This window comes from Acanthaster planci, linkage group LG05 (genome assembly GCF_054643075.1).
Source record: "Acanthaster planci isolate LZ-2023a linkage group LG05, COTS_SCS, whole genome shotgun sequence".
NCBI classification, from domain to species: Eukaryota; Metazoa; Echinodermata; class Asteroidea; order Valvatida; family Acanthasteridae; genus Acanthaster; species Acanthaster planci.
In genome coordinates this window covers 19,996,568-20,020,616 of record NC_141781.1, presented here as the reverse complement: position 1 = coordinate 20,020,616, position 24,049 = coordinate 19,996,568, and the positions used below count along the sequence as shown (strand labels likewise).

At 39.5% G+C, this 24,049-nt stretch overlaps 1 protein-coding gene and 1 long non-coding RNA gene across 12 annotated transcripts; one reads left to right on the top strand and one right to left on the bottom strand.

Moving 5' to 3' along the window:
• The first annotated feature begins 692 nt into the window (after nucleotides 1-692).
• Nucleotides 693-23,743, top strand: LOC110988700 (uncharacterized). Of its 11 annotated transcripts, none has more exons than XR_015425321.1 (9): nucleotides 712-958; nucleotides 2,709-3,855; nucleotides 4,179-4,361; nucleotides 12,932-13,383; nucleotides 13,812-13,936; nucleotides 14,742-14,824; nucleotides 17,702-20,502; nucleotides 21,123-21,191; nucleotides 22,588-23,743. XR_015425321.1 is itself a non-coding variant. In XM_087137126.1 (5 exons), exons 3-5 carry the CDS (start codon nucleotides 3,842-3,844, stop codon nucleotides 5,561-5,563), a joined length of 1,164 nt encoding a protein of 387 aa, XP_086993252.1. In that variant the 5' UTR covers nucleotides 693-767; nucleotides 892-958; nucleotides 2,709-3,841; the 3' UTR covers nucleotides 5,564-6,706. The 11 variants fall into 11 exon arrangements, 6 of the variants coding, with proteins under 6 accessions (XP_086993252.1, XP_086993251.1, XP_086993253.1 ...); XR_015425322.1 differs by having other exon boundaries at nucleotides 713-958; nucleotides 20,372-20,502; XR_015425320.1 differs by lacking the exon at nucleotides 17,702-20,502 and having other exon boundaries at nucleotides 714-958; nucleotides 21,123-23,743.
• LOC147799208 (uncharacterized) lies at nucleotides 20,597-23,907 on the bottom strand. Its single transcript, XR_015425328.1, has 2 exons — nucleotides 23,561-23,907; nucleotides 20,597-22,759 (listed from the first exon to the last, which is right to left on the bottom strand). It is a non-coding gene; the product is annotated as an uncharacterized LOC147799208 (long non-coding RNA).
• Nucleotides 23,908-24,049: the final 142 nt, after the last annotated feature.

Genomic DNA, 24,049 nt, shown 5'->3' with positions numbered 1-24,049 from the left:
AGATGTACATCTGTATCCTGAACATCGCCCCTTGTATAGTGTCAGCGACCCCCCACCCTCAACCCACCTTTCCAATTTCCATGACAAAGCAAACCATTCCACACCCACCATCCTAATCTCTGTCCCCCCCCCCATATCTGGCACAAATTTACGCCACTGCTGCACACCCATTCCAACTTTATATCTGTCTAGAAATCCCATGTCTCACACTCCGATCAAATTCATTTTGAATAATTTAGTGTTCAATATAAAAGTCATTTAGGGTAGTACAGCCCATCAACTTAGGAACCTCCATTTTGTCCCTAATAAGCAGTCACATTTGGCGTTAAAATCAGGGCAAGATCTTTTAGCTTTAAATTTCGACGTCTTTTCTCAAATCTATGAATTAAATTTTCACTTACGAGTGGCGTTACAAGAATATGGATAAAGTTGCATTGTCACCTATTTGCTCAAACCAGCTCCCGACACCGGGGTGAAATTCAAAAAGGGCATAAATAATCATTATTTTAGATTCCAGTCCTGCATGATAATGTGTTCACTGTGAGTTTTCTTAACAGTAAACGGCATTATCTGAAATGCACTTGGCATACATACACCATTTTTCTAATTGGCTTTCATGCCAAAAAAACAGCCGTAGACAGTTACCTTGGACCCGCGCTAGCGCTGGGCCGGCATGGTTCAAAGGTCACGAAGTTTCTATTGTGGAATTCTGGGTATTTTTGCCATAGTCTGATCGTTCTCAACATTTGCACAAACGTCAAGTACATGTAAGCTTTTCAGCTTGGGCAAGGAGTTACAGCAATAGAGATGATTTATTTGCGAGTTCTGCTATTTATGAAGATGATTTAGTGATAATTAACGTGTCAATTTCTTGGACCACGTCTAGCACAGGTTGACAAGGTCTGCTTGAACGCCGTCGTCGATCACACCATGCGAGCACACATCATGCCTGCCACCTGTAAGTCCAGAATGCACGTACTAGGCCAACTTTCATCATTTAGGGCCTATAGTACAGTACATGACGTAGGCTTACGTATGGTGTGTAATGTGAACGATGCATTCTACAAGAAAGAGTAGATTTTTCATCATGTCCATTCGTTTCACAATCAACATTGGAAGTGCATCTTTCATGTCTTTAGGCCTATCCTAGTATAATATGCCCTAGGCATGCTCTGCCATGCTGGGCTGTGTGACATCATGCTGGGATGATGTCCCCATTTTTGCCTTAGGTTGTGGGCATGGCTAGAAGGTGAACAGAAAGGTAAAATAAACTCTCCTGAAATTTAATTATTTGTACTAGGCTTACAGAAAAACGTAAGCACATCCATGCCAGCTAAGGGTCTATATGAGCTTAATCAGCCTACCCTTTGTACCAGGTGGAGGCTGGAAGGGAATTCATGGAGTGATGATGGAAACGTTAGCAGCAAACAAAATTTCACAGTGGATTGATATATCAGATAGAATAAAGTCATGTAAATCTAATCAATATGAAAAGAGCAAGAAAGTGACTTCTGTCTACATCAGAGAATAACATGTGTAAACAGTATATGATTTTCATACTTTGGCACCTGTACAGAGTACAGTCTGGAATTGAGGAATAATCATATTATTAATTTTTTTTTTCAAAAAAGTTGGATGCACAGGAACTTGGTCATGTGAACTCCAGAAGCCTCTGTCTTTTGTCTTGTCCTTTGATTTTCTGCATGTTGAAGTGAACTCAAGTCCGAGCATTTATAAGCCTTAAATTTGGATCTATGCTTTGCTCAGCATTCCGTTGAACTGCACCTCTTCTTGTTGTATGGGGTATTTGATAAATCCAATTCAGTGGCTAACTTTTAAGATTCAGTGCAAAATGCAGATTTAATCTATTGCAGCTCTTCCCAAGAAAGCTACAAAAGTCGTTGAAATAGCAAGGCTGATTTTGATGCAATTGATTTTAACTCCATATACATGTACAGTAGGAATGAGATAATAAGATGAAAGACAGGGGAGTGTAATTTATGGAATGATTATGAGAGTGTTGAAATATTTGTTGAAGTCGGTCTTATCTTTGCTTGTTTTTTAATGTTATTTAGATTCAAACCTTTTGCCTGACGGTGTGGAAATGGAAAATCAGAAACTGAAATTAGTAGCTAGCGTGCATCTCATAAAGGAGCATGGCATGCAGACAAGGTTTCGGTTGTTCAACTGTTATGAATGAATTTACTTTTTGTGTTCCGCTTTTAAATCAAAAGTGAACTGTGAAAGCAGGTTGATACTTGTTCCCTGTTATCCTTGGTTGTGGAACTGTATTGGATGTTTTATTTGTCTGTAGTGCACTTCCAGGGGACCAATGCATGCGATAAACCCTCATAAATTACATGTATTTTATTAGTAGAATCCTCAAAATAAAGGATATTTGTCTACATGAAAAGCAGACCTAGTTGTGGAGATGGGACTTAGCAAATACTTTACTATCTGTGAAATATGGCAAAATCTAGTTATTGGTGACAGTTACAGCACCATGCAAAACTATGAAAGTGAGTTTTTTTCTCATGACTAATGAATTAAAACTACCAATGCCTGATAATTTGTTAATTAGTCAAAAGAGACAGTGTAGATGACCATTTTCAGTTATTTGACTAGTTATGATTATGTTTCAGATTTTTCCATTCAAACTTTTGCATAATTCAAACAAGAAGACTACTATTTCTTGTTTGTTTCCTCAGGGTTTTGTTATCAGGCTGTCCACTTCTCTCCTTACCAAGTCTGTCTACCTCACCAGCACCAGTACCAGGCCCCCAATCTCCCCCATCATTACCTCACAGTCCAACTCACCATCAGTCACCTTTCAGGCATATCATCAGTGTCTCATGGACAATCTTCCCCAGGAAATGGGTATTGTTTAAACAGTGTTTCTGGTAATCCCTTTCCAATGATTAATTTAGTAAATGTAAATATAGGGGCAATTCACAATACAGTGCACCACTAAGAGTTTGGCATAGACAAGCCACTTTTCAAGTCTACGGTCGACACCTTGCTGTGATTTAGTGCACTTCATACGTAATTTGGGGATATTTGATTGATTCAGGCATTCCCTGCTCCGTGCACACAAAAAACATCATTTTGGCTTCCTAACACCAGTTTGCAATATGCACTTTTGAATTTTCAACCAAGATAAAGAAATATTTGAAACAAATTAAAGTTTTCCGTGCACAGGACAGTTAGTAAACAAGATTTTGTCAACACTTTATCCCATAATGCACTGTGAAAAGGCCTCTCTTTGACAAACTCTTGGTGGAGCACTTTGTGAATTGCCTGTATTCACTGATTCAGACATACCTACCTGAGAATGCAATATCCTTGTTTGTTCCCATAGGTCAAAGGATCAAGTCCACCCCTCTATCACCAGCAAGATGGTTGGGGGCATTCCCCAGGAATCTGCCCATCATTGCTGGCCACAGAATCAACCATCAGCAAGAAACCAACAGCAATGCCCTACGTCATCATCACATCAGACACCATCAACGCCGCCTCAACAAACAACCCTCAATACAGTGTCCAGCGCTGCTGTCGATAGTACAAGCAGGACTCCAGCCTCCCTAATGTCCCTACATCTCAGCATTGCAGACTGGAGGTGTTCTCCTGCGTTATAAAGGCAGGGGTTCAAAGAATAGATCCCTGTGCGATGCAACTGCCCACCAGTGGCAAGGTCATCCTGGGACCCCCTGATGATGGGGCTTATAATCGGCTGGATCGATCTCAGCGATTGCACCAGTCTCAACTGGCCATCATACTCCCCAACTATTGTCTCTTTACGGTGCTACAGGCCGGCAATCAGCGGTGAGGACATCCCAATGGAATGCGCCAGAGTAGGTACATTCAAAATCTGTTCCCTGTATCCTGCTAAATGTAAAATATTTAACAATAAAAGGACTTATTTCAAAACAATCTCTCGGTACGGAGTGCTTTGCAATGGGAGCTTGCAAAGGAGTCAGTGATGTCAAGGGCTTTGGATAAACATGTGCACAAATGTTGGCCTGACAAAACTTAGATGATCGTGGATGATGACTGAAGGAATTGCATTTATCAATTATTACAATTATCAATTTCAATAATGGTTATTCAGTCATTCACACGCAGACTACCACAGATATACATGTACTTCATTGTTTGTTTGATCCCAATGATCCCTACAGCGCATTGCTGACCAACTCTCCCAACGCCTCTGCTGCCTTACCGGCTGGGTCGGTCTCATCGATTGTGCCGGTCTCATCACGTGGCCATCAAAGTCCCTTGCCACTGTCTCCTTGTAGTGCAACAGGTCAGCAGTCACTGGTAACGACATCCCAGCTGAATGTGCCTTCTTCGCAAACAAATGGGTAAGTTCAAAATCTTTGCCCTAGTCAGTTAATATATTGAAAATGAAATAAGTAACTTGAAAAAGATTTGTATGTCTCTAAACAGTCGATCTCTTGGTACACAATGCTTCAAAATGTTCTCTAAAGGAGGGAGTGATGTCTGGGCCTGTTGACATAGGGATGGTGGACCTGAACAAAAATTTGTCGATCATTGCCGATGACTAAGGGAATTTGACGTTCTTGTTTGCTCTCTTAGGGTACAACTGCACTTGTTGAAACCAAGTCATCCAACTTCTTCACCTTCACATCAGACACCTAAGTCGCCTCAAATACAGTCCCCAGCACCGCTGCCGACATTTCATCACGCACTGCCACCTGCGGTACCTCTCCAACTGAGCTTGCCAACAATAGCTATGGAGATATTCTTGCCGCCAATGAACACGGTGGTCCCAAGGATAGACCTGAGGGAGTTACGGCATCCAACTTGTGGCCGGGTCATCTTGGGCAGCGGTGCTTTTGGAACCGTTCAACTGGAGACATTCTGTGGAAACAAAGTGGCCGTCAAATACATGAGGACAACAACAGATTTAGACCGACTTCCCGTCCTGAGGGAGGCGAGGGCAATGGGCCTTCTTTCAGGGCATCCGTCATTCCCTTTCTTTTTTGGCCTGGCAGTGGCTGGCCACCACCAAGGACTTGTAATGGAGTTCATTGGGAACTCCATTACTGGCCAGTCGCTGACCCTGGCGGATGCCCTGGAAGGGCCCAACCGTCTACATCTTGCCCCGTCTTCCTGGTGCCGCATCGCGCTGGATGTGCTGGACGGTCTACGATACATGCACGACAGGGGTCTCCTTCATAACGACCTTAAAACTGATAACATTTTGGTCCGTGATGTTGGGGGCTCCTGGTGTGCGTGTATTATTGACATGGGATTGTGTACCCTGGCGAGCCATCCTTGGGTACACTACCTCACCTCAGCACAGAAGGCGCGATGGGGGCGCTATCACGTGCACATCGCCCCGGAGCTGGTGGAGGATGCAGCACCACAGACCCAGCTGAGTGATGTCTTCCAGATGGGTCTGGTGCTGTATTTCATCGGTCTCTGGGGCGGTGTGCCAAGCCTGATACCGTTCGCATATTGGTGGAAATTTTCCATTCAATTTGGCGCGTGTGGTTCGGAGATGAGGCTATGTTGTCTGGAAAGGAAAACAAAGATTTGAAAATGCCTCAGGTGAAGGGAATGGGTTAACTGCTGCCTCGGCCCCAATCCTCCATTGCATCAAATTAATTACCGGTACTGAAATAGCGCATTGATTTTCCAAGTGTAAATATTTTTGTGAACGGATCGCCAAGACTGAGATTGGCAGTTCTTACTGTTGGTGCTAGGTGTTTTAAAAGAAAAGAATCGGACATTTTCATTCAACAAACAAATGATTTTTAAAAAAGCTCAAGTGAATTGACTTTTTGTTACTTTTTTTTAACTGAGAGAGAAAATATAGTTTAATTTTAGTCTTGTTTGGACAATACCGTCTCATTTCTAGTGTTGATATACAAAAGGGAAATGATTTGCTTAATTATCTTCATTTACTCTTCACAAATTTGAATGTTTGGAAAAACAAGAGTGATAATCTAATTACATTTTGAATTTGAAATGAAACTTTCAATAATTACACTTTTCAACATCTAAGCAATGCCTGGGTAAAACTGAAATTTCTCTTAATAAAAAGTTTTTAAAATACTTGGTCAAATCAAAAAGTGACACTTTAAAATTTAACTGAAGTTGTAATCTTCACTTTAACTGAACTGCCTATTTTATTGGGAAAAAGTTGTTATGAAAACGTTTAAATAGAAGTATACAGATATGTTTTACCTGAAATGCAATAACCATTTTGTAATTACTTGAAAACATCGTTATAAAAATACTGGGTACTTTTGAAATGTGTTTCAATGGATGTATCGTGCATTCATAGTTAATTTGGCTGTACAGGTTTTGTGATCAGCATTTAAAAAATATGCTGAAAAAGTTGGCACAGTAAAATAAAACCCCGAACCAAAAACTGCTTCCACTTGCCGCTGTAATATTCAGTTCCGTAGGACCTTGGACTTTTGTGGTTGGCTTACAGTAATAAATTATTCAACATTAAAACAAGTAATTCAAACAAAAAATTACTTAAAAATTTAATTATTGAATCAGTTGTATAATATAGTGAAATGGACATCTGAAGCAGGTCTAATCGCATTTTGCCGACAAATTGAAAGGGTAAAGCATCGGAAAGGGATATGGCATGAACAACCCAACCTTTTGGAGATTTTTTAATAACTGAAAATAAACTGATTTCTCTGTAAACATTGCCCACTGAAGATACTCTGCCATCTAACCAGACAATGTGGCTCTTAATAAATAAACCTTCTATAGAAGATATAAGTCAACCAGAAAAAAAAGTGATACTTTTGGGCCAATGTCTTTTCAAATATAAAATGGCAAGTGTGCATGTGTCATGTTAGTTAAAATAATTTTGAAATGAATAACAGTTCTACATAGTAATATGTAGGATTAAAAGTGGAGCAATTTAGTACTTCAGTAAAAAAACTCAAATATGAAAAAAAATTTTTGGAGATGGATAAAAAAATCGTTTTCCAGTTAATTTTTTTTGCCCCCCCTTTCCCAACGTTCTTCTCCCAAAGGTTTTGTGGAGAACTTACAATCAGTATGGGGTCAAGAATACATTAAATGTAAAAAGTTATGTAAAAGTGAAAAAAAAAAAATTAATGGGGCAAGTTTTCATTAGAGGGCGCTAATAATCGATGACAAAGTCAAGCGTTCTTTAGAGGGCGCTATACTAGTAATTTCAATCTACACGAAACTGCAGAGGGCGCCATTTCATTTATGGAGCGTTTTTCAAAGTATGGCTTCTTTGCCAACTTTGACTTTTAGCTTGGACGGGCTCGAAAACGTGATAAAAAGAGTCCAACTTCAAAGATAGTTTTTTTGGTCAGATAGCCGTTATTTTTAAAAGAGATATGAGCTGATCAAAGTGCAGCGAAGCTTTGTTTTCTAACTTTCGGCTATTTTTCGAAATGTACCAACAATTATTGTCACTAAAATAAAAATCTGTGTGCTATTATAGAGGGCGCTATTATTCAGGGCCATTGCGCAAGATCGATTATCAGTCAATAGAGGGCGCCATTGCTTTTTTCAAAAGAGGGCGCTATTTATTGATCTTGTATTATATGTCAATAGATGGCGCTGTTATTTTTTTCAATAGAGGGCGTTATATATTTGGCAAGAATGTAGGCATGGCGCGGTTGACAAGTGTACAGCGTAGAACGTGAGCTTAATTTATAATTTCAGTTTTCCATTAAATTAAATGAGTTTTAAGTCGGCTGTCAGCTGTAAGGATAAAAAGCACGGTAAATATCCTGTGTCCACAAAAATATAGTATGACGGCGTGTTTAAGAAGCTTCTTTTCTGTGGTATTGTTAATGTTGCTACTATACTTGGCTAGTACATGTAGTTAGTTGTTAATGTTACTGGTTGCTTGTGTCTGAAAACTAGGCCTAACGCTACACGCAACCATACGTATGAAGCCAAACCACAGTGGTTGTGTTTGTATTGCGCATGTCCAATGTGTATTAGACTCGCATTGCAGCCGTTCATCGGTATATCAACAGTAAAAACACCGTTAGCTTGTGTGAATTGTAGTCAAGCAGTTACAGATTAATGGTTTGTGATGCATGGGGTGTGGGTTCGAATCCTGGGTCAAAATTGTGGACAGTGAGGTTTTTTATTTAGGAAAAAAAGCCTGAATGTTAACTTATAGGAGCCTATATGTAATTTCACACGTGAGGTTTTTATGGTTGGTTGAGCATCTGAGATGTCATGCATTCTGCATGGTTGTGAGTTGTGGTTTGGCTTCATAGTCATTTGTGTGGTTGCATATATACAGGTAGCTCGTATTTACTGTCATGAGGGCGGTAAGTCCTTTGCAATTTTACTTGCCTGCGTGGCTCAGAATTAGAACATATACATGGTACAGGTGTGGCTCTGTAACAAATTTGTTTGCAAGTCCATAGACCTTACCCCCAGAACTGTGGGGTCCTACGGACGTCGGAGCCCACATTTCTAGGGGTACATAGACCTAGCTATAGAGGAAAAAAAATGGACCAGATGCCAACTTCTGCGGCCGCGCTGGATCTCGCGTCAAATTTGTCAGTAGGGCCATGGGGGAATCAGAACACACTTACATGTACATGTATTCCTCCATGGTAAGCCTAATGCACCTGTCAATTGTAATCCTGGCCCCGGGGGACCCAGGACTAGCGGGGACTTAGCGGGGAAGATAAAACAGGGCCAGCGTGATAGTCCCGGCCAAGTTCCCGTAATTTGCGGGGCACCCTTTTTTGTATTCCCCGGCTGATCCCCGGCCCCAGCATGCCGGGCATCATTGTGGTAACCCCCGCCCAATCCTGGGCCTGGCGTGCCGGGCGTTCAAGTTGTGACCAATCCCCGCACTCTCCCTGCCCTAGCATGCGGGGTTGTGTCGCAACAACCGTACAACTAAAAATAAATAACTAATAACTTTCATTAATTTCTAAAAGTCCTCTACTCTTCTGGGTCATTGCTAAGATGACATCGAGTCAGTCGCCCTAAGTGCAGGTAAAATGCCACGGAAATAAAGCAAAGCAACGGGCAGCTGCTATAATTATCCCAAACTTTGGCAAAACATTCATCCGCATATCTGATGCACTGGAATCAGGGGGTTGACGACCCAAATCGTTACACTCTTTCTTAGCGGACATCTCAGAAATAATTACGGAAATTAATCCAATAGCAAAATTTGTTACGCACTGTGTGGAGACCAATTGACCAATTGAAACACTCGTAATGTACATGTGGCCATGGCCAGTGCCAGCACACGAGACAATTAACAATTATCACAACACTTCATTTGTATATTGAAGATTGATCTACATGTACATGTAGATAACCAATGATTTGAAATTATTGCCAAAAGACATGTGACCAGTGCTACTTGGTTGAAAGATTAAATTACACATTTTATTCATTTAGCAGTCCATAGAAAGTGGCAATAATGTTTATAAAAAAAGAAAGGTCTGTATTTTGCACGCACTGATCCCAAAATGAGGCGTCATCTTTGTCAGGTTTTCATCTGTCAGGGTAGGGGAAACACTTTGTATTTCATATTGAGGCTTAGTGCTATAAAATTTTACCGATAGACGGTGACACAAATTGTACAAGCCCGGCCAAGTCCCTGCTGTCATCCTGGGGCAGCCATTGTACAACTCTGGGCAAGTCCCCGCTATTGTCCTGGCCGGCGGTGCACTTTTTTTTGACACCCTGGGGTACATTCCCGCTACATTTTGGAAAGTCCTGGGTCCCCCGGGGCTGGATATGCAAATTGCAATTGACAGGTGCATCCTTATATAATAATGCTGATACATCATGAGCGATTTTGCGCAATGGTAGAAAGGCATTATGGGAAAGAAAATGGACCAAACATTGCCCCCTTTTCCTTCCTAGAATACCTACAGTAGTACCGATTACCATTGTGCAAAATCACTCATGCTGTATCAGCAATAAATATGTACTGGAAGTGCTGAAGTTACTAGCAGGGTCATTCCATGTCAACTCACCCAGAGGTTCCATGGTAACCGACTCAGATTGGACTCAATTTTCTTTTTTTTTAAAGAATGCAGCAGAATCTGGTATGACCACATGCAAAATTTTTGGCTTCAATTCCAAAGGGTCCCTGAGATAAGCCTCCCCCAAATTGGAGTCATACTCACTATTTTACTCTTGCAAACCACAAAAAATCCTAAATTACAGGCTGCGTGTTGGTACATGTACCTATAGGGGGATTTGAACCAAGGCATTTGGACTCTGCCATCAAAAGTAGTCTCTTGACGAGAGTGAGTTGGACTCTACAAATCGCTTTTTTTAATACTTGGACATGGTGGGGTTTATAGTAGGGTCCAGGTACCTCCCATGGGCTTACCATCCCATTAATTCCTTTCACTCAAAATAATTCGTACCCGGAATCAAAATCCTCTGAATTCACCTTCAAAATGGTCCTTCAAAAGACAGTCTAATGCGCCTGGCTTAGGATCAAGTGAAAGATTCCAGTAACGATGATAAGGAATGATAAATGATGAAATGAATTAATGTGAAGGAAAGCCAAAGTACTTGGACCCTTATGTTTAAAAAATTGTAGATTTGTAGAGTCCAAGTTACTCAGACCATCTCTTGCATACTTTCAGAGTTATTGCCCCCTGAATTTTGAAATTATTTATCGGTGGAAATAAAAACAAATCAATTTTTGAGGATACCCTGTAAGCCTTAGATTTTGTTTAGGGACTTACATTTTTCTATCCTTGTTATTTGGGCAAAGGTCTGTCTGCCTAAGGAAAATAACCACACATGAGTTTAATGTTGGAATTATAAGCCTTTGAAAAGATTCCCAGTTGAAGAAAGTTGACATTTGCCCCAGCTTTTGGCTGGCAAGCTCACCATGTGGGCAGTTACCCATGGACACAAAGTTTTTGCCACATAAATGTTCATATCTTGCCTTTATATCCATTTTGAAGTTGGTTTTCAACCCCCAAGCCTGTTTAATGACTTTGTCAAATGTACTGTAGTCATTTTTGCTGGTGCAGCGAACTCACATTGTACATGTTTCTTTGTACATGTTCACGTACTATACACAATGTCCATATCTCATACATACATGTACTATGCTGAGATAAATAGGTGACCCTTAGTAAAGGGGTGAACACTTTTTTTTACAGCAATTCCAAAGGGAAGTCCAGTCGTTATCAAGGCCTGTACATACATGTATACGTACATGTACTGTGCAAATGTGCGTACATGTACCTACATGTATCTTATTACATGTATGCTGAGTCACATGTACACCTAGGAAAAGAGATTGCATTTTTGGTATGTACAGAAATGCAAAATGTAAGTTCATATCACATCTTTTCTTAATTCCCCAATGGGACAACATAAGCTGCCAGAACTCAAAAAGTGTGTACAGTACATGTACATTGTACATTTCAGATTAGATTCTTAGGAGCCCCATTTCTCTAGTAATGGCTTCACTCAACCAAGCAGTTCAATTAATTTGCTTGAGCTGCATTTCCTAAACTATTCCCTGTTTTTTAGCTGGCCTGTTTAATTTGTGCTATTTTATAATTAGGGATTTTAAAATGTACATGTATCGATGATAATCATGTGATTTTAAGTGTTGGAATATGATTAAGGATCAAGTTTTTGTTTGTAAAGCGCATTGAGGAATCTTAAATTCATAATGCGCTAAATCAATGCAGTTTTATTATTTTTATTATTAGTGTGAAATGTTCCTTTCCCCAGAGCATGATTATCTTAAACAGTGTTGAAAGTAGCGAACCACAATACATGTAACTTGTTGGGATGGAGTCTGAAATCATTGCTTCACAAGCAACAAATGATGCGCAACTCGAGATAAGCACTTTGGAGTTTTAATTTAGGTTCTTCACTGATACACATGGCTTCATCATGTGTGTCTAGTTTCCAGACACAAAGCTAAGTTCAACACTCATTGGAATCTTGGCATTTATCACCGTTTGAGACTAACAAGAATGTGACTGTATTTGCCTATTGAGATTGAATCTGTGTAGCAAATGAATTGCAGTGACTATTGAGATTGAATCTGTGTAGCAAATGAATTGCAGTGCCTATTGAGATTGAATCTGTGTAGCAAATGAATTGCAGTGCCTATTGAGATTGAATCTGTGTAGCAAATGAATGGCAGTGACTGTTGAGATTGAATCTGTGTAGCAAATGAATTGCAGTGCCTATTGAGGAGTTGCAGTGTAGGTAAATAAATAAACTTTAGGTGAGAAAAGTACAGGGCTCGCAGAAACTTTTTTTCTGCAAAATTTCCACTTTTTTTCTAGTTTGAACATTGAGACAGGGGTGGAATCTGTGTAGCAAATGAATTGCAGTGCCTATTGAGGAGTTGCAGTGTAGGTAAATAAATAAACTTTAGGTGAGAAAAGTACAGGGCTCTCAGCAACCTTTTTTTCTGCAAAATTTCCCCTTTTTTTCTAGTTTGAACATTGAGACAGGGGTGTAGCCTGGTAGACTGGCCATCGTCTGACTTTAGCCTTGAAAAATTGAGATGTACACGTAATTACCAAGCTTACTGATGAGGGACGAAATATGTTTTGTGGCCTTGAACCCTAACCCCGTCAGGTGAAAAAGTCTGATTCAATCTGATGCACTTGGCAGTCAGCAGCAGCTGAACAAACTGGCCATGTTGAGACCATGGGATCTAGTCCCTCTGAACAGTGCCACTTTTGAATCTTGTAGTGACTGGCAACCACAGACTCCCAGGCTTTTGGCCTTGGGGAGACCTGTCGGATCTTTTCACACAGGGCAGGCAAGCCACTTTAACAAATGATGCAAAGTTATGTGTCCGTGGGTTTTTAGGCCAAAGTACATATAGGCTGGAGAGGTCGGGTTAAAAAACTCAAATATTCGACTACTGTTCAAGTGCTGTATTGTTTTATTGGCTGATCTCTTACAGAAGACTTGGAACAGGTGTCATGTTGCCTGCCATCAGTGAGCCAACTCAATAAGGTCATTCCATGTCAGATGACAACACCGTTGACCAATCAGCGTACCAACCAGCCAGTCATCATGTGCACCAATCAGCTACCAACCAGCCAGTCATCTTGTGCACCAATCAGCTACCAACCAGCCAGTCATCATGTGAGCCAAATAGTCTACCAACCAGCCAGTCATCTTGTCAACCAATCAGCCTACCAACCAGCCCGTCATCTTGTGAGCCAATCAGCCTGCCAACCAGCCCGTCATCTTGTGAGCCAATCATCCTACCAGCCAGCCAGTCATCTTGTCAACCAATCAGCCTACCAACCAGCCAGTCACCTTTCAAGCCAGTCATGCTAGATAACCAGCAAGTAGTCAGGCATCAGAGTTACTTCAAGTCTATACCAATCATGCAGTGGATTAGCACAGGTAGACTGCATACCAAAGCTCAAAGGCTTTTGATGTGTACCTTTGGATGGATTTTCCCCCTTTATATTTATCAAATATGCCTTTTCATTTCCACACAGTCACTGTCATCTTTGAATGCAAATCATGTTGAGGTGAGGTCTTATGAAGCCTCAGACACAACCTGCAAGTACTACTCACAAATGCAGATAAAAACATCTTTCTAACCCCACCATGCCTTTCTTGATTTCCGAATGACTAGTTCTCCACTGTACATGTAAATGGAAATAGATCATCAAAGAAATTGAAAAACCTCACAATATTCATACATATAGCTGAGCCAGGGGATTGTTAGTAGTTACAAGGTTTTTATGTTTTCTTGAAATTAAAACTTTTTTTGGTTCCACTTTGTGCATTCCTTTTGCTTAAATTCCTTGACGATTTCCTTTTAGGTAAATCTCCCACAAAATGACAAATGTTTTGTGGTGCCTTTGACCCTTGGCCATTGTGAGGCTATCATCCTGACCTGTCCAAGAAAACCCCTTGAAGACAAATACAACCAGCCATTTCCTGCAAGGTGAGTTCAACATAGTTTTATTACAAGGTAGTATTCTTTTTATACGGACTCTAACCTCTAGCGTACATGTATGTGAAAAAATTTTAAATTAAAATTTGGGGCTTCAGGACTTGAATCACTCATTTCAAAGATGAAATACATATAACAAAGCTTGGTCCAAGTTCTCCAGTCTCTTGTGTCTAGTTTCAGCTGTTAAATTAGTCCAAGTTACTTTGTGTCATTAAAGACTCTGAATGACCTCTTGGCAAATTGTTCATACCAAAAGTCCCATGTCTGAGGCTCCTATATCCAGTGTCACATGCTTATAGTGTTGTATACATACGTAGACCTACAGTAAGACAAAGTCTTGGAGTTAACCTTGGACCAGTGTGTGTAGATTTTCCTGGACTTAGGGAAGAAGTCATTCAGACAGGAGGTTGTTGCTCAAACATTGGTCATTGGATACTTTCTGATTCACCGGTTTGAATTAAAGCAAACTTTTCAAGTTATAGCTTCATTATGCTCATCACAATACTGGTGTCTTTTGGAAGATTTGGAACAAATTAATCCCACAATGAGTGATTTGTGAATGTGATGGGTATTAAAAATGAACAGATAATAGCTAGACAGTTTCTTTTCATTGTAACTATATAATTGAGCTTAATTGTGGAATAATTGAGCATCTTGTTATACGAGAATTGCATTGTATTAGAAAACTTGGCACAGACTTTCAAACTGAAATCAATGTACTCAAGAGTTTTGTTTAGATTTGTTTGCAGAGATGCATTTCTCACTTTACTTTATTTTCTCCTTGCCGTTGATGCAGGTAAACAGCGACATCCTTCATTACCATGACAACAGCTTTGCCTCCAGAGATTCCAAGTCCAGCCGTCCGTTTTCATCAGAAATGTAAAAAAAGAATCATTTGTACATTTGCAGTTTTTAAGGTGTCAAAAATATCCTAGTTTATCACTGACCTTTCCTCAAATTAAGGAGATATATTCTTAAAAATCTTCAGTTTAGTTTTTTCTTTCAATGCATGTGTATGGTTACATGTTTGACCAGGATCAAAAAGCAAAAACAGGAAGATTTTTGAAAGTTTGTTCTGAAATAGAACATTTCAGATTTGGGTGATTTTGAAAGGTCATTATGATGTAAACTTGGATATTTTTGGAGCCTTTTTTGAGCTATCCTAGATTTTTACTCCAATCTTTAGAACAGAAAGTGCCCATCTTGAGTTGATGAAAGAGAAAAAAATAACAACATGGAATATATGCACTCTTCCAAAATTTTGGATCATTTCCAAACGTCAGTCTTTAGTCTGATGAGTATCCAAATTTCCACCAGAGCGGTTGTTTTTATCTATGAAATGCTGAACACAAAATCAAGTCCCATTGATAGCAAAAGCAAAATAACTTCACAAGGAAAGGAGTAAAAAAACTTGGATAGGTTTTTAAGCTTTTGTTTTGTAAATGTCTGTAATGCCTTTTATCTTCAAGCAAACTTAAATCGTTAATGCTGATTGGTTGATACAATTGTATGATATCATCTTACCTTGCATTTACCTGTGATAAATAACTCAGTGATGATGGTACTTGCCCTAACATTGTTTGTCAAGTTTGCTTGAGGATAAATTTATTTCTTCTTTTTCTGCAAGTGATACATGAGATATTGTTGTGTTTTTCATTCTTGGAAAATCATAAAGTGTTACAGGAAAACTCAAATGAATCCAGTGACATTGCAAAAAGTATGTACATCATATAACTCAGAATGATTGCATCAAAGCATACACTTTAATAAACATCAGACTGATCCCCCCCCAAAAAAAAGTTGTACAAAGTTTATAAGTTTCAAGTTAAATATTGACAAAATTCCGAGACAAAGAACAGTATACAGATCGAAATTTTAAATTATTGAAACAACTAACAAAGATTGCTATTCGTTGAGTTTTCCTGGTAAACATTTTTTAAACTATACTGAGATGGATCCATGCTGTGTTCAGTGAATGGTCTTTTTTATCTCTCATGTTGGTATATCTCTTACATTCTTGGCCTTTTCTTGTGTATGATACTTCAACTGATGTCTTCCCTTGTACAGAGATGTTGAGAAATTCTTCATTGTTCATTGCCCCTCCCCTGGTGTGGGGATGTGTCCAACCTTGTCCCTTCCCTGGTGTGGGGATGCTTCCAACTTTGTCCCTGCCCTGGTGTGGAGATGTGTCCAACTTTGCCCCTGCCCTGGTGTGGGGATATGTCCTACTCTGTCCCTGCCCTGGTGTGGGGATGTGTCCAACTTTGTCCCTGCCCTGGTGTGCGGATGCTTCCGACTTTGTCCCAGCCCTCTTGTGGGGATGTGTCCAACTTTGGTCCTTCCCTGATTTAGGGATGTATCCAACTTTGTCCCTCCCCTGGTGTGGGGATGCTTCCAACTTTGTCCCTGCCCTGGTGTGGGGATGCTTCCAACTTTGCCCCTGCCCTGGTGTGGGGATGTGTCCAACTTTGTCCCTGCCCTGGTGTGGGGATGTGTCCAACTTTGTCCCTGCCCTGGAGTTGGGATGCTTCGGACTTTGCCCCTGCCCTGGTGTGGGGATGTGCCCAACTTTGTCCCTGCCCTGGTGTGGGGATGTGTCCAACTTCGTCCCTGCCCTGGAGTTGGGATGCTTCGGACTTTGCCCCTGCCCTGGTGTGGGGATGTGCCCAACTTTGTCCCTGCCCTGGTGTGGGGATGTGTCCAACTTTGTCCCTGGCCTGGTGTGGGGATGTGCCCAACTTTGTCCCTGCCCTGGTGTGGGGATGTGTCCAACTTTGTCCCTGCCCTGGTGTGGGGATGTGTCCAACTTTGTCCCTGCCCTGGTGTGGGGATGTTTCCAACTTTGTCCCTCCCCTGGAGTGGGGATGTTTCCAACTTTGTCCCTTCCCTGATGTACAGATGTTTCCAACTTTGTCCCTGCTGTGTGTAAGGATGTCATAATTATCCATTTCTGGTGTGTAAGTTTGCTTTTTTTTCTGTTTCCTGTTTGTGGATTTTCCAAACACATCCCCATGGATCCATCTTGAGGGATATGATCAAAGGTATGGTTCAAGAATTCAAGTGTTACGATTATAGTAAAGATTTCCAAGAACATATTTTTACATTTATAAGATGTTTTTATCTGTTTTCCTTTTTGAAAATTTTGAATTTTGAAATCTCAGAATTTAGAGAACAGTGACTTTTTGGGTACATTGTAAACACAGATGTGCACTGCTTATTAATTTAGCCATTTCATTGACTCGAAGACAATGTCAAAACCATTGCATTTAAGTCGGTTTGCTGATTGCGCGTAAGATTCCAGCTCTAAGAACTGTGTTCTGATCAGCTACAAATTGAGGATGCTTGATGTTTTGAACCATACCTTTGGATGTTTGTTATTGCATATTGATGAGAATCACTCCCACAAATTGAATCTCAGACACAGACCCCAAGACAAACACTTTTCAAAATTCCAAACAGAAATTGTTTAAGTACAGCAATTTTAGTAGAATCTAAAACCTTGAAATTTACAAATCATTGTCCACGTTTCTGCAGTTCATGCATGATGTGGTGTAGTTTTGAAAATTTGTTCAACTTACATATATTTATTTGTTTTATTCATCAACAGTGTGTATTTACTGAAACTATTTTTCAGAATTGTTTTCAGAATGGCTTGTGTCAAGGGAGTGGTTCTCACATTATCTTACTTGCCAAATGTTTCCAAAATGTCTTTTTAATGTATTTATGAAATCCCATTCTACATGCATGTACAAGCAGCAGTGTTGTGCTAAACATACGTTTGTTGGTCGGCGCCCTCTACTGTCTGGGGTGTGTGGCAGTCTGTGGCCCAGGTACTGTGGTTGATATACCTATTGTTTAGAGAAATTGACTGTATGTGTCGCTGGTGCTCTAACCCATCGGTGTCCTGCCTCACATAATTGACATGCTATTTCACCCAAAAATCTCAAACTCTCAAGAATAGGAAAGAAAGGATTCTTGTTGCTTACTTAAGTCTTTGGGGTCCCTGTATGGCTTGGTGTGACGGACTGAGGACCATTGCACTTTTTTTCACCATTTTTTGATCATTTTGTTATCCTAAGTTGGTACCCGTCACTCTTTGTTCCTGTGTAAACAGGCTGCTTTTTTTGGCAGGGTCATGATGACCAAACCTTTATCAAAGAGGACATCTGCTTCTGATTTGAGGGGGCTCTAGACCTGATGAATGATAGTGGCTTCTTCTCAGGTGTTGGTGTGAGATTTGGAGGAAAGACATTCAAATATGGCTGCTGAACTTTACCTAACTTCTACAAAATTATTTGAGTTTGGGTTTTATTTGTTTTGGAGGTAATTGTTTTCCTTAAAGGTGGTATCAAAGATGACATTGGGATTGCTAACGAAAGGAGTAAAACTGAGTAGACAGTATAAAGGTTTATGGTGCGTAGGAAATGATACTGGTAGGTATGCATTAGCAACAAAGGATCATCTAACGTAGTGTTTAAAAGTGTCAATTTGGTTCACCACAAGTAAATTTAAGAAAGATAAAGAAGTACCTCGTTATTTCCATGTCAAACTGGACAAGCAAAACAAAATTTCAAGAAAGCAATTTTGATAGGATAGTTTATGAAACGAAGGTTTAGTTCTATTTATGGAAATCTCAAAATCTTTTAAAAATAATTAAATTTCTGTTTCAGGATTCAAATACTAATGAAATTCTTCTAGAGAGTTAAACTTCGTAGTTAATGATTAGGACTACAAGGTGAGGTGGTTTTCTGTAAGTTTTTAATTTTCCTGAGGATAGTCAAATGATAGGATTGATGATTTGTTTATGTCTACTGGAGTACTCAGCATTACTAACAACAATACATGTACCTGTCCCTCAGCGAATACAAGATAAAATACAACATTCTCATGAAACATGAAAGATTGGTAACCGGATAAGTTACTGTTGTCAGGAAAAATGTATAGTTTAAATTTACAATAAACTTACATCAGGATTTGGAGGTAATTGATAGGGGCATCCTCAAAGTGTAAACATTCTAGAAAGTTAAAATCAAAGTAGAAAAAATGAGTCTTTAGTCAAGTAGAAGTAACCTTAAACAAACAATGTTTTGAAAGCATTTAACAATAAAACTTAGATTATCCTATTAACCGTAACTCCCTAGGGTGTGTGCAAAATCATATTAAAATTGGAGGATTCAGGGCTGTTAGGGTTAAAAGGAATCTTTGTATTTAATATCAACATTAACAATCATATCTGTTAGAGGAAGTTAGCTAGATGTATGTGACCATTAACATTGGAGATGTTTGAACATAGTCATTTGGGCAGATTTCCAGGAATGCCACTCACTTGTCATTAATTAAGTGTTATTGCACTCGTTTAAGTTAAAGAAAATGTGTTTCTTTTTTCTAGTATTAAGGAGGTCAGAGGCAAAGTGCAATTTATTGTTGAGTTTGCAGTATCAGATACATGTTTAGCTGTCAAACAATGTAAGCAGAATATTAACAGGTGTTACTAACGCTTCAGGTTTAGTCTAAAGCACATTGGATTGAATTCATTAGATTTTGTACATCAGGGTGTTTAAAGTGATTGTAATCTTAGTTGAAGGAAGATTATGAAAAGTTAACAATTTAGTTAGTTCCATGAAAAGTGTCTGTTTATCCCGAGGATCGATATTTTGCTCTGTGGCTCTGAATTTATAATATGATGATAGGAATATAAAATGATAGGAATAAATGTAGAATATTTTTCATAGGAGTAGACCATTAACAAACCCAATGTCATCTACAGTATCGCCTAAGAGGCTTTGCCAGACTTCTGGTAAGGAAGGAAAACTGAACCACACAGCTTTTTTCTGCTTATCACGCACAATTATTTGTCGGTCACACTGTCTAAACATGGAATGTTGTGGGGTTTGTTTTTCAAAACAACAAAAATTGCAGACAAATTTGGGAAATGTTACTCAGTGAAATTCTCATAGATTGTGTGGTTCTTCCATCACAAGTCAAAACAAAATTATCTACCAGAACTGCACTTCAGTGCATTTGATTCAGTGGAACGTCTTTAGAAAGTGGGGTTTTTCAGGTTAATTTTTCTCCAAAATGTAGTCAAATTGTAAAGTAGCCTGCCATGTTAGAATGTGTTTTTCTGATTCGCATGTCATCATCTAGGCTGAGGTGGTTGTCATTTTGGTGGTCCAGGACTCCACTGGAGATGAAGTAGAAAAGTCCAATCCAAAACAGCTTTCTCATTTTTTTTTTTAAATAAATTCACTTCCAAAACACATTCATAAATTTTGCAGCCTGGTTGCCCGAACAGGGGATGACGTCCGTGAAACACCCCATACAGACTCAGCAAAGATTAGGTTGGCAACAGTGAATCCTTTCTGACCTTTGTTTTTGGCCATTGTTTGCTAGTTTAATGAAGTGAAATGCATTTTAATTATGTAGTGCAGGATACCAGTGGTGCAGAGTGCCAGTGACACATCAGTGGATTTCCCTGAACAGTAGGCATATCAACCATAGTCCTGGGCCACAGACAGTCACACACCCCAGACAGTAGAGGGCGCCAACCAGCAAATGTATGTTTAGCACAACACTGCTGCTTTTTTTTTTTTTTTTAAAGAAAAAAATGAATAGGGGTCCCCTAGAATAAATTCACACAGAAAATTTGAATAAGGTGTCCTTTGTCTTTATTTCTCACAGAAAAAAACCCTCTCCATGTAAGGAGGGAAGGGCGTCTAGAAAATAGTCAACCAAGGATATTTCTTTAGAGGATGGACCCAGAAACCCGCGCTGGTCTTGGAAGGGCAACTGCAAAAGTTTCTAGTGTCAAAGTTCAACTCCAGAAACCTTTGTAGTTCCCCTACTATGCACATACTTCTGGCTCCTCCCCTAAAGTGGCTACATTGCATCATGAATATGCATATCTATGGTCACACCTTTGTAATTTATATACAACCTCTATACATGGAGATCATATACAAACTACCCAAGGTTAGGTCATAGGACGCGTATCCAAATTCACTGCAGCCATGCAAGGTATCATTGCCTACCTTAATCAGTGACCTTTGAACCAAAATGGGGACTGTTTTAGGTTTATCACCGAGATGCATGCCTGAACCTGGGATGGTGTCCGTTTTTGTTCTAGCTCACGCGCCTGAATGGATTTGATACTAATTTTCTATTTAATTTTTTGCAGGAATAACGGAGCCAGTCGCTGCACAATAACATAGACGCAAGCTTCATTGGTCAAAGGTCACTTGATATGGTAAGAAGCAATACCTTCAATTTTGTAACCTGTTACCTTCAACGAGTCTGAATAATTGAATCATCCCTGTATTCATCTTTGAAATTACTTGTTGGCTGTTCAATTGTCGAAAAGACAAGTTATTGTCAATATACACTTTGAAATGGTACTATGCAACTTGCAAGCGCATTTGATAAAATAGTGAAGTATTTTCATGACTTCTGATTTGAATTTGCATTAAGAGCTTGGCAGCAGTTATTTTGTTTTCAATATGCTTTGGATCCTTTTTCTGGGCATGTTCGTCAACAAATAGACTCATCATTTCAGTAACAGGTTACAAATATCCTTGGTTGACCACTTAGTTGAGAAATTGCCAGTTGATGTTAAGGCAAGCTATCTGTGGTGCTGTTTTTATTTTGTTTCCGAGTTTTGGGTGCATGACATGGTTTTTACTTTGGAGTCAATGTACTTTCTAAGACGTTTTGAAAACATAAGCGATAACAAGGCTATGAATTATGAATTTGTCAAAAGTTCACCCTCTCCAATTGCTTTTCAAATATTCTGTTGACAATTTGGGGCAATGAGATTCCAAGCACAAATATTTTTCCATGATTTTCTTTGTGGGCACCTTGGAAATAAACTTTGACACGGCAAGACTGATTTATGAACGAAACATTTCTGAAAGGTTGTGGAACATCAGCTGGCAAAGCCTCATCTTGGAAGTAAATATTCGAGTACAGATGAGGTCGAAAAATTCTCCAATTTCCGTTGAAGTTGAAAGAATTGTGTAAGGACTTGTGCGCACAGTGTTTACACACCGAATTAGACTTAATGATACTAAAAGTTTCTGACACAGTTTATGCCACAAGGACTGTGTATGCACTAGCAATTGCTATGAGTTATTTATGGCTTATGAGAAGGCATTGGAAAGCTAGTAAAGGTTGTCTCAGAAATTGGAGCAAGTTTTTACCTCAGTTTAAGAATCTTCAAACACACCAGGAGTGCACCAGACACTCCAAAACCAAACTTTTTTTTTTCATTCTACAAAATGTTACCAGCAAGTCTTGGTATAAATCAATCTTGAAAGTTAGAGTTCATGCTGAAGTTCACTCGTGAATCTTGTTGGCAATTTGATAAAGTGGAATTCAGGAGTCTGGTGTTCCATTTTAAAGATTTGCAAGGGCAACTTTAAAAATGTTTTAAAAGTATAGAGCCAAGGTGTTTTAAAGTCAATTGTTCTAGATTCATTGAAAAATCAACTGTTGCATTGCTGGAGGAACTTTTCGAGTTGATGGGCAAAGTAAAATCTTTGCTCAAATGCACATCTGCCAAGGCGATCAAAATGGTGGAGTTCATTTGAAAACAATTTCTTTTCAGATTTGAAAGTGCTTCAATTTGCTTCATTTCTCTTGTCCAGGCAGGAATTTCAGCTTGGCTGTCTGTCGTCTTCAGTGTCTCCTGATTACGAGATTGAGTTCAAGATGTCTTCAGCAACGTTCTACATCAATTGGTCCATTTTATCGAAGGCAGGAGTAGCTTGAAGATCACACAGATGTTGGAGTACGGAAAGGACCCGATGTGAAGATGGACTCGTTTCAGATGAAGGGGAAAAATAGAGAAATATTTGAGCTTTAAAACTGAATTCCATGTATAAATTGAATTTACATCTTACAGTGTTCTTTGATCACTATTCACACGAGGCTGTGTTATGGATCTTCCTTTATTTTGACTGCAATAAGTTATTCAATTTTTTCAAGCTAAATTAGCTTTTTAAAGATTCTTACTTGACAAAAGTCGTTGCACGGTTTGATTTTGAGAAATCAAAGCCAAAAGGTGCACTAGTTTGATCTCAAGTGTACGTTTGTCTCCAGTTAAAAATTGGTTCACATTGTCATTTCCGAAAATATAAAGGACAAGTTGATTCTGTAGTTTTAGTTGTCATATTTTTATCAAAGAACATATTTCCCACATGAACAAATATTTGACTCCATTATTGAGGAAAACTGAAAGGGTAAATTTCCTCTATTTTAAATCGTTTGGGAGTGCCTCCACGTTTTGCCATCATATCACTCGAATAAAGGTCAGTCAGAGAACTGATGGAAAGACATGAATTTGTAACTGAGAAACATTTTCCCCAATAGACTTTGTTCACAACCGTTCAAGTGGAGCAAGGGTGCAACGTTTTTTTCTGGGAAAAGTTTTGAGAAAGCTTAAGAGACACTTAGAATGAACCAGCAACTAGTAATGAAAAATAAACTCAACTTGTGACCTACACAAGGCTGAAAGTAAGACTGAGGAATTTGACTTCACTGTGCCACACCCAGTTTTTATTTTGAGGAAAGGAAATTAAAATGTTGCCCTTGAAATTTTATTTTGAAGTCAGTACTTACAGTAGCCAGTTGTTCACATTGGACGATAATGTAGAATATTAGAAGAAATAAAGTAACTGCATAAAGATATATTCAGATCTTGTACATTCTGAGCGTCATAGCAAGGTTAAATGCACGTGTTATGTTGGCAACACCGGGAGACTGACGGTACGATACTGTTCGGCTGAAAACCCGCCGACGAAATGACAGGAATATACGCAATACTAATAGATTCTAGAAAACCACGTGATTGCAAGGAGCCAATAGAAAGAGAGGAGGAAAGGTGTGCCGCGAAAGGAATAGGATGAATGAAAAGGGAACCCACGCGGTCTGTACGGGGAATTAGAGGCGAATACGAGCCGTTTTGCACACTGCTTCCCTTTCCATACACATACACAGAATGGTACCTCGGCTGAAAAAGAGACCACTTCTTTTGTTGGATTCCTTTGTTCGGTCTCTCCCAAACAATAAAATGTTCAGAGGCTTACGGAGGATTAAACGCCGCTATCT

Excerpts from the sequence above, each read along its gene's own strand:
- LOC110988700 (XM_087137126.1), top strand. Across the intron at positions 4,362-4,596 it reads CCTTCTTCGCAAACAAATGG|GGTACAACTGCACTTGTTGA; the intron begins GTAAGTTCAAAA and ends TTGCTCTCTTAG.